Source organism: Alligator mississippiensis, chromosome 4 (assembly GCF_030867095.1).
Source record: "Alligator mississippiensis isolate rAllMis1 chromosome 4, rAllMis1, whole genome shotgun sequence".
Taxonomy (NCBI): domain Eukaryota; kingdom Metazoa; phylum Chordata; order Crocodylia; family Alligatoridae; genus Alligator; species Alligator mississippiensis.
This window is the reverse complement of record NC_081827.1, coordinates 158,243,229-158,259,609: the sequence shown is the minus strand read 5'-3', so window position 1 is coordinate 158,259,609 and position 16,381 is coordinate 158,243,229. Positions and strand designations below refer to the sequence as shown.

The following is a 16,381-nucleotide window of genomic DNA, read 5'->3' as shown; positions in this document are numbered from 1 at the left end:
CCCACAGCAGCATGTGCCCTCATGGGCAACCCCCTACTGCTGCACTGGGATCCCCCCCAACTTGGACCTGACCTCCCCCCCCCCACAACCTTACACATGCCCTGGACTCGCCCTCAGCTCCCTGCACCCAGAGACACCAGCTGCTGTAGCGGCAGAAGCAATGGCCAGGCAAGAGCCTGGAGGTCCCACCTTAATGCTTCATGGGCTGCGTGCAGCCCCTGGGCCACCAGTTGGACAGCCTTGCTGTATAGCAAGATGGGTGCCCTGGGACTTAGCTGGGATGGGATAGGATGGGAAAACACCTGTGCAGTGAGTAGAATCAGGCAGGGGGGAGTGGGGGAGGCCCCTGTCTGGAGCCACCTTTATTTAGCAAAACCCAAGGAGGGTCCCTAAAGTAGTATCGCCCTCTTCCCCTCCCTACTCCAGTCCAGGGCTTGGACTTTCTCTTGAAACTGGTGTTAACAGGAAAAAGGTACCACATGCAGCCAGGCTGCCCCTGCCTGTTCCATGTACTGACATTTCCACAGTGCCAGGAGAAGGCAAAGCAGGTCTGAGTCACTACCATTTTGGTTGTGTGTCATGTCCGCCTTTGGCACTCAATGAGCCTGATGTTTTCTCACATCAAGGCCCTGTTCTGGCAGCATAAGGGAACGTAGAGGGGAGTGTAATGTAACATAATCCCCTTGCAGACACTACCAGTGTGGGGTAAAAGGACCTGAGTGTAAAGGAGCTGCAGGCCTGGTTTACACGGGTATGTGATCCACAAGCTTTAGGGCTACAGAGAATCTGACCTCAAAATTACAAATGAGAGAAAGAAAATGACAAGGAGAAAGGGAAAAAACCCAGTGAATGGCAAAAGAGAGCAACTTCTGATGACAGGGAAGGATCAACAAACAAGGCATGGGAATGCTTGTTTTACCCTCATACTGAGAAGCTAGGGATCAGGTTCTGGGATCATTCCTGACTTTGGACAAAACTCTCCAGGAACAGGTGATCCCATGATCTATTGGCTCCCACAGAGAAAGAGAGTGTGGGAAGGTTTCCACTTAGCAGTTACAACCATGTCCAAGCTATTTCCTATAATATAAGCAAGAGAAGCAATAGGATAAATATGGTAAGCTGAAAGGACTTGATTTGGAAAAGCAGTGAAACTCATGCTTAAGTCCATTCCTATTCAGGGCAGCACCAAAGTAGATGCCACAAGGCACCAATCCTGCAGCTCACTGCACCTGGGCTCCCTGCTAGGCCTGCACATTCCCTTGGAAGATGGGGGGCTCTCTGTAAGAAGAGGCATTGCCCACATGGAACAAACAGCAGTGTCTGGGTCCTGCTTTGCAAGCAGTTGAGATAAGCCAGCTCTGGATTCCCAACATGCCCATGTTTGGGGTGTCTGAATGCAAGACCATGGTGTGGCCAGTTAAATAGAAAATGGGGAACCATGAGCCAGATTCAGATTCCCAGCACCTGGTATGGAAGATCTAAGGCAGTGTTCCAACAGCTTGTGGGAAGACAACTGCCTAGCCAGTGAGAGAAGTGGTCAGCTGCAGAAATGTTGCCCTTTTTCTATTCATCTCAGTAATTAGCAGTATTCCTGTGTGTTGGAATAACCTTCCTTCTTGCCATGGGCTCTGGCTACTGACTCCACTGTGTAGGAGCTGCAGCCCACCCCTGCTAGGGACTCACACCACACCTGGACTCTGTTGGGATGCTGGGTCTCACCCTCACCTGTCAGCTCTGCAGAGGCAAACCTTGCCAACTTGGGAGGAAGTGCCATGAGCTGCTAATTACTGTGCTTGATGTGAAGGCTGGATGGGAAGAGGCAGATAATCAGAGGCAATGTACAGGCTGCACAGATCCTCGACATTTATAAGAGGAGACATCGGTTTCCAGCCAAAGCAGAAATCTCTCCCTGCCTGGAGCTTCTCCAGGGAGCAAACAAGCACTTCCAGGGGTGTCATTCAAGGTCTTGCTTCTGAACTGAATGGAAGCAGCAGGTGGCTTATAAGTGCCTTGCAGGGGAAGCTCTGTTGACATTTGCAAGAGCTAAAGTTAAATAAATTGCACAGCTGAGAAAGGGGAAGTCTGTTGGTCAAACTTTACAGCAAGGCTTCATTTCGATTAGATTATGAATGACTAACATCATTAGAAGATGTTTGCATCAGTGTTTATCAAGGCCTCAAAGTCAATCATTTGCAAATAACCATGGCTAACAATTGCCTCTTGCATTTTCTAGTGATGTGTTTAAAAGAACAATGAAAATAAGCAGCTTGTGTCTGCAACTTGCTTCAAACAGCTGTTCATCATGTATTAACCCTTTGTAAGCTCTTTACAACTAGAATCTTTGTCAGGAGTGGAACTGACCTCTCATCTGCCTGGGTTCCTGCTCCCTTTCAGGGCAGGATTTTCCGGAAGCATTGACTCAGGCTGACTCAGTCTTGGTGGAAATGGAGACAGCAATGCCAGTTTCTTTGGAAAGTCCTGCATTGGTGACTTGTGATTTTTATCACAAACTGGCAATATTTGGTGGTTTGCATAAAGTACCACTTCCCAGATTTGTGAGAACTTCACCTTTCAATTTCCATTTTGAATTTAAAAAAGGAAGTTTCTGACCCTTGTGTTTGCAGAGAAGCTTGAAGCTGGACTTGTGTGTGGCCTAACAGCTAAAAGCATATTAGATATAAATAAAAGCCCCAAATATAGGCATTTACTTTTTATGTCTCATAAGTTTCAAGCCAATCTTATTATCTTCTGAAGCATGGCTTTTGGGAGCTCGGGGTTGGCAAGACTGAGACTTCTATCTTAGGTTAAGGAAAACTACAACCATGGAAAGAAAAGTCTTTAGTGGAGAGAGAGCACAGTGTGTATATCTTACTCAGAAATAGGTGGAAGGAAATAACTCAATAGGTAGGAAGAACACTGGGAAATGTAAAGGCATAGTGCCCTAGTTACATACAGTGCAGATGCTGCATTATCTTTCTGTCAAGTTTTTTGTCCAAAGTATTTCTAATGTTCTCATCCCGGATGTAGCTGGGCACCAGTAGCATCGAGGTGCATCCCACAAATCTAGGGCACATAAGACATGTATTGTATTCAGCTGCTTGTTAAGTTTGCCAGGTGTCTGGCATCTGTACTGGATCTAGGCAGTAACCATTCTTCTATACTTGGGAGGCAGCAGGGTCCAGTGAGTATGAAATGGACCTGGGAGACCTAGGGTTTGTACTTGGGTCTGGAACTGATTTTTTGGGTAACTTTGGGCAAGTCACTTCCCGATTCGTGTCTTTGTTTCCCTTCCCTCCTTTGTCTTCTCTATCTAGACCAGGAGTTGTCAACTGGGGGTACGTGTACCCCTGGGAGTACTTGAGAAGGCCCTAGTGGGTATGCGCAGGCGGGGACAGAGCGCTGCCATGCATCAGCCTGTGCTGCCGCACAGGTGCCACCTGCCTGGAAGGACATGGGGGGTGGGGGAAGCTTGCACATGGCGGCTGCCGCTGCTCCACATTCAGCTGCGCACCACCCCTTCCCCTGCCAGCCAGCTCCACATCCGGCCTCCAGGGGTACACTCCTCTGTGTCCAGCTGCCAGGGGTACACTGATCCAAAAGGTTGAAAACCCCTGATCTAAACTATAACTCTTTGGGACAAGGTCTGTCTGCTAACATGTGTGCCCTGTGTCTTGGACAAGGGGACCTGATCTAGCTGGGTCAGCTAGCATAATACAAATAGTGACAGCACAGCACCCAACCACTCTGGGTTTAGATCCATTCAAATCATGTCATGCTCTTGACTAGCACAATGCCTGTGAAAGGTGCTGACCTGGCAGCCACAGGGAGTGATGGCTTTGCCTGATCCCATAAGGAGGTGTAGTATAGACAGTAATTAGGGAGCTCACCTCAGCAGCATACTGGACCCAGACTGACTGGTGTCATGTCTAGCAGCAAGAGGTGAACTGCTCAGGCCATGTTTTTTCATTGTGGGGGAGGATTTCATAGCAGTCCTTGGCTGGCAATGCCTTGGGGCAGCTGGAGATGAACAGGGGCATCTAGATCCAGCTCTGTGCCATGCAAAAATCCCAGTGAGCCTGGGTATGTGTCCAGCCTCTGCCCTATTCCCTTTGCAGAGATGAGGGGGGATGTTTTTCCAGTGAGCAAATTGCTCCAGTGTCAGCATTCCTGGCACAGGCTGCCAACACAGGTGCTTCCAATAAGCATCAAACCTAAGTGCTACATAGGGCAGCTTCCAGGCTATTCCCTCCTTTGTTCATTGCAGTGGGTACAGCTGGTACTTGAGTAGCTGCTGGGTTACAGTACACAACAAAGTTAAAAATCCCTAAGGCAGGGGAGCTGGATGGTGGGTGCAGGATTTAGCTGGAGCCCACTGTGAACTCCTTAAGCCTTCAAGACCAGGAGAGTGGTTTGCATTGTGCCAAAAGAGCCCTGGAAAAGATGCAAGGGCTGATTCATCTCTTTTATTTCTAGAGGGTGGAGACCTTGTTGGCCCTGTAGATCCCCTGCATATGCTGCTTTGTGTCCTGGGTTCTGCTTTGTGGTCTGCTAAACTGTCCAGGGACAGTGCATGATGATTACTTCACTGATTGCAAGTCAGAGGCAACACCCACATCTATCCAGGCCTTTCAGGGAAGCAGGAAGGCTGGTACAAAAAAAAGTCTCCAGCCCACTTGGGCCACAGATGGGCTGGGGACAGAAGTTGCATATAAATTGGTTTAAGTGATCAGAAACTGGCTTAAACTTGTAACAGAACAGAAGATCAGTGCACATAAACCAGTTTCAAAATGGCTGAAACTGGTTTCAGATAAACCTGGTTGAATGTAGCATCAGACCCCTTCCCACTTCAAGTTAAATCACAGTCCCCCAGCATGCTTTCCAGCTCTGGGCTGTGCTGTGTGCTCCAGCAGAGAAGGGGTGGGTGGGGGAAGGCAGGGACTGCCCCACCACAGGCAAATCCTGGCTGAGGTCTGGGGCCAGGGAGGGGGCTTAAACATTCCTTCCCCCACACAAACTTACTGCTGGCTGTGACTGTGGACTACAAATCCCAGAGGCACCTGGAAGAAGCCCCTGCCTGTGCTGGAAGCAGGAAAAGGAAGTGATGAACAACCCTGCAGAGTCCTAGTGTTGTGAGTCTGGACCACCAATCCCAGAGACTTCATGGGCAGCAGGAAGAAGTGCCAGAAAGCCATGCCCTAGCACCCTGGGCTTCTGGCCTGAGCCACTGCAGGCATGTGGCTGCATTTTCTGAATCAAAGGTAAATGTGTGTCCAGTTTCTCAGTTTAATCTTTGCAGCTTAGACTAACCTGCAAAGACTGAATTGATTCAATCTTGGGCTTTTTGACTGTCTGTACTTAGCTGTGGAGCCTGAGCACTGGTATGGAGGGAATACTGGGCAAGCCCATGCCTGGGACAATCTTATGTGGATCTATTAACATGTTGCATCCTCCAGAAGGGAGTCAGTAGGCCTTCCAGCGAGCCAGGGGTTTATTTAATTCTACTCCAGCCTTGCACAAAGCCCCCCACTCAGATTTTGTCCAGGGAGAGATGGTAGCCACCATCTATAAAGAAAACCCATGCCTTTTTCAATGCACTAGGTTGTTCAGCAGGCTGGGGCTTGGGCTCGGGCTCAGAGCCCTTCACCTTGGGTTCACTATGGCCAGCCTGTGTCCCTACCACTAGTGACAGAAACAGTTATTGCCATGTTCTTGCTGGCTGGGTTGTAGTCTTGGGTCCCAGCTGGGAGGTACTGCTAGAACAGTTGGTGGCCTCTTGGCTGGTGATCCTATAACGGAAAAGTACCCTGAGATTAATTTATTTTAGCCCAGAGGGGGAGGTTATGGGGAGGCAGCTCTCCTTGTTTCTGCACAAATTGTAAGATAAAAAGAAGACCTGTCTTTAAGTCAGTTTTGGACCTTTCACTCTTGCTACCCATGGCAACCCTTTGCCTTTCACCCCCAGCATATAGTTTACAGCATGAACTATGCTTAATATTACAGGCTCAGTATGGTTTCCCTTGTGGAAATGGGGCGTTCCTTTCTCATCTCAGTAGGCTTCACCATCATTCACAAAATCACCCCCTTTGTGGTGTGCACTGTATCCACAGGAAAGGAATACTGGACTCAAACAGCTCACTTGTAGTTCTTGAAAAGAGATATCTGCTGCTCCCCATGGCTGGAGCCCAGGTACTGGGCAAAGGAAGGTGTAGGGCAGAGAACACTCCAAGATGTTACATGAAGGCTGGAGCCATTCAGCTGTACTTGGAACTGGATGCAACCTGGGGAGTTCTTTGCAAATAAGCCATGGCTAAATACAGTAGATAAACAATACTGATGCTGGATGGGTTGCCTGCCAGGATCTAAACATCATACCCTGATACTGCTGGTGCTAGTGTGGAAATGCACAAAACCTCTTATGCAATCCAGTATCTAGCTGGCAACATAGAGCCACAACTAGATCAGTGAGCATCACATGCATGGTTAGGCGATGTTTTTTTTTATTCACAGACTAAAAATTGACTCTCGTCTCCACAACCATCACACTGTGAAAAGGTCTCAGGGTCTGACCCAGTGACTTCAGTGAGAGGTTATCAGAGGGGAAAAAAACCTAGGAATTGTCCTAAAGCAGGCTTCAAAGCCCTCTGAGGTTCACCACACGCTCATAGCTGACTGGTTTATATGCAGCCGCAGAGACTGCAGGGTTGGAAGCCAAGGAGGCCCTTGAGAACAACCTTTCCTAGAAAAGCCAAAGGGTAGGAGCTGCTTCTGCAGGTGGTGCTCTGTGCTAATATTTTGCTAACTAGCAGAATTGGCTGGAAATGCTGACTTGATGAGCAGCGGGTCCAAGTCCACACTTAGCAGCAATGGAATGAAAACACATTAAGCGCCTGTTTATTGTACAGTCTATTAGAATTTGATTTATAGCTCATTAGCTGTTATTTATGGCATTTCAACCAGTCTCCAATAAGCCTGGGTTGTTTTGTTTTAATCTCTCTCTTCATATAGAGGCCTCATTTCCCTGGGCAGCAGATGTGGGTGGATGGAACAAAATGGTACATGCTTGGAGCTCTGAACAGCTCTTTTGTTTTGACCATGTTCCTGATTCTCAGTCTGATGAATGAGGCTGTGTTTGCACAAAAGTTTGGGGAAGCTAGACCTGCAGAACCAAGGGGCTCCTCCTTACTGGCACCCAATCATGAAGCAGAGATTATATCATGCAGCTTGTGGGACCAATCCAAAGAGCTCCAAAGGCTGAAAACGGGTTGCCAAAGACCTCTGGACAGAGACTATGCAGGGAGGACTTGGGTCTAGTATATAGCAGCATTCATGCTTCAAGCCCCTCTGTGGTAGCAGAGCACTGCTTTCTACTGTCAGAGTTACTCCACCTTTGCCAAGTTACATCAGGTTTTGTTGCTATCCAGCAGTTGGCAGAAAGTCCAGGTCAACACTCCCAGGCCTTCTGCTGTCTGCCATGGACCCTGGAGTAGCTGGTACCTTCTTTCAGAAGCTGCTTCATGCTCTGACAGTGCGGCTGCTGGTTGGTCTTGTGGAAATGCTCAAAGGGCATGGACATGTACATGCTCTGGCAGGTCGGCAGGAGGGGGCTTCTGTCTGTGCTGGAAGGTTTGGTGGCAGAGTAAGGTGTTTATGGACGAGCCCACAGGAACCCGTGTGTAAGCTATTTACCAGGATGTGCAAGTGCTATAATTGCATGGTGAAGGGGAAGCATCTTGGCTCCTGACAGGTCCCACTGTACCTGCAGGAAGCAAGAGGTCATGACACTGCCATTAGGGAAGGTGTTTGTTAAGTGCCTGGCTAGTGATGGGGTGGTTAGATTGCTGGGTTAGGAAGTCTGCAAGAGCCAGCTTCAAACGTCTTCTGTGTTAGGTGGAGCCCAGAGCCTCCACCTTCCCAGGCAAGAGCCCTACCCATGCAGCTAATGCAAGCAAAAGTCAGGAAGCGTTCCTCCCTGCCTCTGTTCCTGTGTCTAAGTCCTGCTAAGTGTGAGTTTTGGTTGACTGCATTTTCTGATTTCTAACGTCACTGTGCATCTGAAAGATGTATGAACATGTGCCGGGTTTGGGATGCGACCAGTGCACAGTTTACTGTATATATCCAATCTGCACATATACATAGTTGCCTACACATACAGACTATGCAGCCAGGACTATAATTCCTACCTGGGATCTAAGTGGCATGTTTTTCACTTGAACAACCAAAAATGCCAGGTAGTGAGCCAAACCTGGAGACTTATACAGCAACAAAAGGAATAGTGTGCAGTATTTTGTATTTGTCTTAACTGAATTTCATTTGATTTTTGGACCATTTTTCCAATTTATCAAGGCCATTCAAAATCAGAATCCTGACTATCCTCCAATGTGTCCGCAACTCCATCCAGCTTGGTATCATCTGCAAATTTACTAGCCAGACTCAATCCTATCCTCCAAATCATTATGTTATTAAATAACTTTCCCTAGGGCTATTCTTTGTGTCTGGATTGCTAAGGCCCTGGAGCACAGCAAAGACACCCTGAGACTCCCTTAATAATAGCTTGGTAGAGTTAGGACTTCACACCCAACTATGGTTCTTTCTAGTTCAGAACAGCTTCTCTAAGAGAGAAATTTGCACCCCTCCATCTGAGCCAGACAGGCTTTCTAAAGGGAGGTGTAGGTCAGAAGCAGTAAAAGTTAAAAGCCTGCAGATCCGAAGTCATAGGGAAGTCAACAGGGTGCATCAAAACATCTGGGATCTGTTCAAGGATATCCTGAGATGGACAGAGTCAGTACAAATTCGTATAATAGATAAGGAAAGCATGTAGGGAGGTATAACCAAAACTTGGTAAGTAGGCCTGGAAAGATATGGGGGAACGTTGTAATTATAAGGGTCATTAAATGGCAAATTATAAAATGCAAAGATGCAGCTTCATATACGTGCTCCTAACAGATAAAAAGAATAGAATAGGAATGCACTTTGGATTTGTGTTTAACTCAGCACTATCTCTTCTCTCGAGTAGTCTGATCACCTGGCTAATAACATGAATAAAAGCTACACAAAGTTTATATACTTACTGAATAGCTGCTACATGCTTATGAGAACTGTGTTGTAGTAAAATCTAAAAAGTTCTTGGAAGCAACAGCAGGCAGGTTTTGTAGCAGTTGGCCTGAGTGCTTTGGTAGGGTTGAAGCATTGCTATAGCTATGATGGTACAGGAAAGGTTATTTTAGTAATATCTCTTATTGGATTCACTGTGTAGTTGGGAAAGATGGTATACTTGCAGAAAGGCACTTTGTGCCAAAAAGTTTGTCCAACAACACAAAAACACCTTCGTCCCCTATGAGCAAGGATCAATCAGGCAGAATCCCTGCTACTGCAAGCATTTGCATCAGACCCCTTATAATGAAGCACTCATACAAGCTCAGCCTGGAACAGACTGAGGAGATCCCCACCAGCTCAGCCAGTTCCTCTGCCTATCTGGGTAGGTAAGTAGCTGCACCTGATGACTCCCATGAGTCAGGACTGTTCAGCCTGGCTTCACACTCCCAAAGGCCTGGAGATGCTGATGCTCACTAGGGCTGTGCAAAACAGCACCGTTCCACTTCAACTTCTGTTTCAACGGAACAGTGTTTCGTTTAGAGTTTCATTTCATTTTGAAAGCACTGTCCCATTTCATTGAAATTGTTTCTCTGTTTCGATGCTGTTTCGACATTTGCCCATAAGCTATTCCACAGCCAGAGCCAGGAAGATCAGTGCTACCGCTGGCCCCAGCTGGCAGCACCAGCCTCCTGTGATCTGGGAGGCAGATTGGGGGCCTGCACCCCTGGAAGCAGTCTGGCACAGCCCCTGCAGCCCTCCTGGGGGTGTGAACAAGCCCCTGATCTGCCTGCCGGATGACAGGAGGCTGGTGCTGCCAGCTGGAACTGGCGCTGAAGCCAAGAAAGCCTGGCTTCAAAACTCGAAACGTTCAAAAAGTTTCGAATATCCTTGTTTCATTTTGAAGCTGTTTCGAAGGCTTTTCTTTTGTTTCAGTCTTACTGTTTTTAGCTCGAAACACATCGAAACATCTTCGAAACAAAACACTGGGTGAAATTTCACACAGCCCTACTGCGCGTGGAGAGAGAGCAGTCATCTGCCTCTGCAGTGGAGTGTGTGGGCTGGCCCTGGAGGCTGCCGGCATACCCTGCTGTAGCGTTAACAGCATTGCTGATGTGAAATTTCTGCATTGTTTTTTATTACCAGTGCCAGGACCAAAAAGGGAAAGAAGAACAGGAAGCGGCCTGTGAACGTGTAGCAGTTTGGCCTGCAGGACATTCTGGTGTCCCCATGCCCAGAGTCAGCCCCACCACATACTTCCTGACGACCAGCAATTGAACCCCAATGTCCTGGCTTCAACTCTACCACCAGTGCTGACTATTAACTTGCGCTCCTGTGAGGCAAATCCTAGCAGCAGCTCCTGGTTTCTTTCCCTGTTCTCAAATCCCAGAGCCTTGAAGGTCAAGGGCTGATTCTTGCTGGACACCTGCCATAAGCACACAGGCACTGATCTTCAGCTGGTATAAATCCACTGGGTCACACTACTTCATTCCAGCAGAAGGTCTTACCCACAGGGTGCAGACTGGATAATGCTGCCATAGAAACGTTGGGCCTAACTGGGTGCCCTGGATCCTGCCCCTTTGTGCTAAGGATTCAGAAACTGCCCTTAAGGGAGCACCTAGTGGCACTCCTCATCAGCATCAGTTGGTGCTCTAATGTGTGCTGGGGGATCATCAGAGCATGGCTGCTCCTAGGATCATGGGAGACAGGAATGTGAGTTAGGGCCTCATTACATGTTGCACTTTGAGCTGCTCAAATATGGATCAGCGTTAGTGCTCACTCAGGTTTGGAGCAGTCGCACCATAAGGCTAAAACACCTCCTCTGACTGTCCCCCACCTGCACAGCTGTCACTTGCCACTGGAGGGCTGGTGAGCAGTGGTCAGACTAGGAGCAGCTGTGAGTTGCCTCCACAGGGCTGGTGAGCCAGGACAGACTTCTATCCCTGCTCTAGGTGGGGGGACAGGGTGAGCGACTGAGCCGGAGGGCAGGAACATGAAGCTGGGAGGTGGAGAATTAATGGGACAGGGTGGGTAATGAAATAGGAAGTGGAAAGGAAATGGGGGTGGGGGAAGTTGAAGTCAGCCAGCCACACTGGTGCCATCTGTCCTGATTTTACTGTGATTCTTGTGTGATTGAATGTTCCCCCCCTAAAGCCGCAGCTCCTGGAATTCTGTAATTACATGAAACTCCTGGCTTTCATTTTATTTTATTGAAGAGTTACTAGCCCTCATGATTATAGAAGAAAACATGAATATGTGATCAAGGACAGCCTAAAAACCCAGAAACTAGAGAGCCCAAGATTTTATTAAATTTAGACCCTCATGATTTTGAAGCTGATCTCATGATTTTTCTTTTTTTTGCAGCCTGACGTGATTTTTGAATGCATGGGGTTGGCAATGCTGCGGCCACTGAAGGATAAAATAAAAATAAATTAAAAAACGGAATTTAAACAACATAAAGAGGAAGTAAGTGAAAGGAGGTCTCATGTTTTAATAAATTGGGATTTGGGATAGAGATGTGGAGAATACTGGTTGTGCTTCCTGTGGTGGCTGGAAAGTAGGTACAGTGAGGGAAGGTGCTTTTGCAGGAGCTACTGGCTCTGCCCTGGGAAAGAAGCCCCAGCAAATGGGGACCCCATCCAGCCCCCTACCTTGTTCCCCTGCCATCCCCTCTAGACCCCACTCCTGGACCTGTTCATGCCCTGTGATCTGGCTAGCTGGCATGTGCTCTACAGGCTGTTTGCATGGGGTTGCACCCTTGGGAGTTGGAAGGTCACACCCCTGGGGGCAGAAGAGGAGTTGGCTTGATGCCAGAGGAGTTCAGGGGGTGGAAAGTTTGTCTCTAGAGAACAGGAGAATGAGGGAGGGGACACTGCATCCTGGGATGCTGGAAGACTGCAACTTAGGCAGCTCACCTGTGTGGACTGGCCACACATTATTGGAACATGAGCTGGGTAACATGAATCAGAGAGACACCTGTCCTGGAGTGGTTATGGTGGCAAAGAGTGCTTAAAACTAGTTTTAGGTGTTAATGTGTAGGCAGTCCAGGGGTTAAGAGGTCCAGGAGCCACCTACAATTAATGTGTAATAAGGCCCTTAGTTTCTCTCCTACGCGTGTGGGAAAGGCAGGACTGCAGTGTGTACAGATAGACCTGAGCTGGCTGGTTGGTATTGATAGCAGCACAGCTGGCATGGCAGGGGCTTCAGCACAGATGGCACAAGCCCACCTGGGATTTTGTAGCTGCAGCCTACGACACCATGGTCTCAATTATCTTGGTACAGAGGCTAGCTCAGCTTGTTTGTAGGGACTGTGATCACTCCTCTGGTGCCAATGTAGATATCCTTGGCCCACTGCACCCAGTAAACAGCAGGCCGCTGCGCCTGTAATGTCCCAGCCTGGGCAGAATAGGAGACTACACAGGGCCCCCAGAAAACAGATAGGCTTGCTAAATTCCCTGGGACTCCTCCAAGCCTTTACAGCACTGTTAATGGCCAAGCCCCTCCAGGGACTGTTTTGCTTAATGAGGTTAACCTAGACAAGTGTCCTTCCAGCTTGTAAATAGTAAATTATCTGGCATGCAAATGGAGGGGCCTGCACTGTGAAGTTTCCACCCCTCTGGGCAAGGGAGAGAAGTTACTAGCTTACAGGGCCAATAAAGTGAGGAGAAAAGCCATTGCCCATGAGGAGTCCTGTATGCCAGTGCCCAACATGCCATTAGTTTAGTAGGGCATACATTTCCACTTGTAAACACACACTCAAGAGGCCCCCTTATATGCACAGGCACATATGCATTTTTATATATTTATTTATTTATGCGATTCATATGTCCACTCTTCCCAACAAAAGCTCAGTGCAGCTTACAGTAAGAGAGCAACTCAAAACGGCAGCTTGAATAAATAAAACAAAATGACAAAATAAACCGAAATGAAATGGAGACCCACAAAAAGACATCTCGGCCTAGTCCTAGGTGCAAATGCCTGTCTAAACAGAAAGGTCTTGCAACAATTCCAAAAGATTTCCAGGCTGGGGCTCTGGCAGGCCTCAAGAGAGAGGGAGTTCCAGAGTGGAGGAATGACTTCTGAGAATGAATTGACATGTGTTTTTGCTGAGAAGACTTGGCAAGCTAATGGCACTTGAAGGAGTTTGCTCTCAGCTGATCTTAGCAATTGTGATGGGACATGGGGGAGAAGGTTGTTCCTTAGGTATATAGGTCTCAGGCCAATAAGGGCTATATAGGTCAAAACCACCACCTTGAATTGCACCCAGAAAGCTACTGGGAGCCAATGCAGATACTGAAAGACTGGAGTTATATGCTCCTGCTCACTCACCCCTGTCAGAAGTTGGACTACAACGTTCTGCACTAACTGGTGCATATATATGTATCTGTTCCTATATACGTGTGCACACACATTCTTGTAAATATATGATTATGCATACCCATATACAGACACACACATGTTAATAAAAATGCATGCACACACTTATATTCTTTTGCACACACAGGTTTAAAAGCACACTTGTAGCTATATTTACACATGTACAAGGCCATATGAATAGATTTACCCACCAACACATGAAGAGAGACTTATGTATAAAGATATACACACTTAATACAGCCACACACACTTAAATACACAGCTAGCTCCAAATTCTTCACTAGCTTATTCTCCATGAAATCCAGCTGAGGTCCATAGCATTATAGGGGACTGCCTGCATAGGACTTGGCTTATAGAATATATGTAGATGCACAGACAGACCCACATGCATGTATACACACCAATATACATATATACAAGTATGTTCCCTCAGCCAGTCATCCAGTATGCACTAAAAGACATATACACTGTACAGAATCAGGTGGAGGTCAAATCCTCAGTTATATCACAGGAGTGATTAATGCAATGTTCCTCTATTCCAGATCCTTTCCCCAGTATAATGAGGGTCTCAGCTTGCAGGGGCACTGGTCCACAAGTGAAAATTTTATTTCATGGCACTAGTCATATGATTCCCAAGGTCAATGTACTGTCACAAGCTGCATCCACTTGCTTCACTGCTTATTGTTACACCTTGTACAGTCCAGAGCAGCCACAGGGCTGATCTAACCAATAGTCCTCAAAGCCGTTATGCTTACTAGAAACTGCCCGGAGGGAGACCCATTTACATATAATTCTTCTTACCACATCTTACATCATCAGCTGGGAGAAGCTAGGATTCTCCCTCCAGAAAAAATGATCATGTGTCTGGGGCAAGGACATACAGACATATGCAAAAACACATACAACAGCCAGGATGCTAATAAGCTGTATAGGCATATGCAGATAGCCCAGACATGCTGGTATCAATGTTCAAGGCACAAGGGGTTGAGGGGTCTAGAGAATGCAATCCTCTTCTGCAGAGACAACAGGCTGGCAAAACCTCTCTGCAGATACCTTTGTGCTCTACAGACAGGCCTTAGTGGGGGGAAGCAAGTGGTGCTAGCAGGTCTCACCCCTCCCAGGTGTGGAGGATCCCTCCCCTTAGAATCTATTCCCAGCACTTTCCCAGTCTAATTGTAACTGTCCCAGGCAATGGGACTCCCAACCTGCCCAGGGGAAGGGAGATTCCGGACAGAGCCGTTTGTACATTCAGGAGGTTGGTAGCAGTGCCACTGTTGGAAGAGATCCCAGCTTCACAGGCAGAGACTCCTAGGTATGGGGTCCAGAGCCACTGCATGTCGCAGGCCCCAACCACTAGGAGTCAATCTGGGCTGGATCTTCACTTCCCCTCCATACCTGTCCCTCTCCACAGCACTCTGTAGCTTTCTGGCAAGAAAACATGACCATGTCCCAAAGTCCAGGACCAATCACACCCAAGGCAAGAGAGACCCCCAGACCATGATGACTCAAGGCAGTAGTTAGGGGTCTCCTTTTCCCAGGACCTGATTCTGATGTACAAGAAAGGAAACTGGAAGGGAGTGGCTATAAGCCTAATCTGCTGGGAATTCTTGGCAAGTTAACAGGATCATAGCATCTCAGGGCCGGGGGAACCTGGAGGGGTCACCTGCTCCGAGCCCCTGCTCCAGGCAGAACCATCCGCAGGAATCGGCAGGGGAAGGCGAGTACTAGGCAGGGTTGACCCTCAGCTCACTGAGGGGGGTGCAGGGAACACTGTGCTGCTGTGCCTGGGACACAGGTTCAAGTGTCACTCTTGTTCCCTTTGTCCCAGGGAGGGAGCACAAGTCTGCTGAATCTTGGCAGGAACACCATGGCATTAACAGGCTCCAGGGGAGCAGGGGCTGGATAACTGAACAACCTGGGAGGTAGGGGAAACAGAGCAGGAACCTGTTCCCAGGAAGCTCTCTGATGGCAGTTCACGCCAGCCAGAGTCAGTGGCGTGGTCCTAGCAGCACCCCCCCCCAAGATGCCAGGCAAGGTGTTGATTGGCTACCCTGCCAGCTCCAAGTCTGCACCCCCCTCTCCCCAGCCCCAGCCCCACTGCCAGAAGAGGTCCTACCTGCAGGTTGGAGTTGAAGTCGGTCAGGTTGGTGTTGTAATTCCAGCTGGCATTCACACTCTTGAACAGGACTATCTCAGCTGTGCTGTTGTACTTATCTGCAAACAAGACAGCCCCTTGCTCAGTGGGGTCACCCTCAGGGGGCAAGAGACTGGCTTCCAAGGCAGCAGCCGGGCTGAGGAACAGCAGCAGGAGCCTTAAAAGAGGAGGCATCTTGGCAGCAACCCTGGTGCCAGAGCCTGTCTTCCACAAGGCTCTCCCCTTAATGCCTTGAAAGAGATCCTCCCTGAGCTGTGAGCTGCTTATAAGCCAGCAGCCCTTGCAGAGACCCTGCCCACCAAGGCTGCCTCTCCTAGCAGATAAGACCGAACATTTTACTTTCCCTTCAGCGGCTTGTAGAGAGCTGCTTTCTGTTCCAAAGTCCTTTCATGCCTCACTGTGACAGGAGAAAAGGAATTTGGGGGGGGGGGGGGGCGGAGAAGGGAAAGAGTGGGGAGGAAGAGAGGAGCAGAGGGGAGAGAAAAGGGGAAAGAGAAGGTTCCCTGAGGGGCAGTGCTAATGTTTTGAGGCGCATGGCTCCCACTCCCCCGGGAAAGCCCAGCCCCATTGTTCTCCCCAGGGGAGGGGATGGCTCAGGGAGACCTGCTGTCAGCCACACAGCCCACCCAAGAACATCTTCCCTGAGCAGTCTAATTTCTCCTGGTCAGAGTCCAGTCTCCGAGCACACAAAGATGCTGCTGAAGAGCAGGAAGTAGCTGAACAGTGATCAGACAGGAGAGCAGGCTGGGGCTGGATTAG

General features: G+C 48.5%; 1 protein-coding gene across 1 annotated transcript in view; it reads right to left on the bottom strand.

Moving 5' to 3' along the window:
• ACE (angiotensin I converting enzyme) overlaps positions 1–15,999 on the bottom strand; it is a 55,979-nt gene extending 39,980 nt beyond the window's left edge. The window contains exon 1 of the mRNA XM_006271571.4: positions 15,584–15,999. Within this exon, the coding sequence (XP_006271633.3) occupies positions 15,584–15,796 (213 nt within the window). The 5' untranslated portion in view covers positions 15,797–15,999. The remainder of the gene's footprint in view (positions 1–15,583) is intronic.
• Between the last annotated feature and the right edge of the window lie 382 nt (positions 16,000–16,381).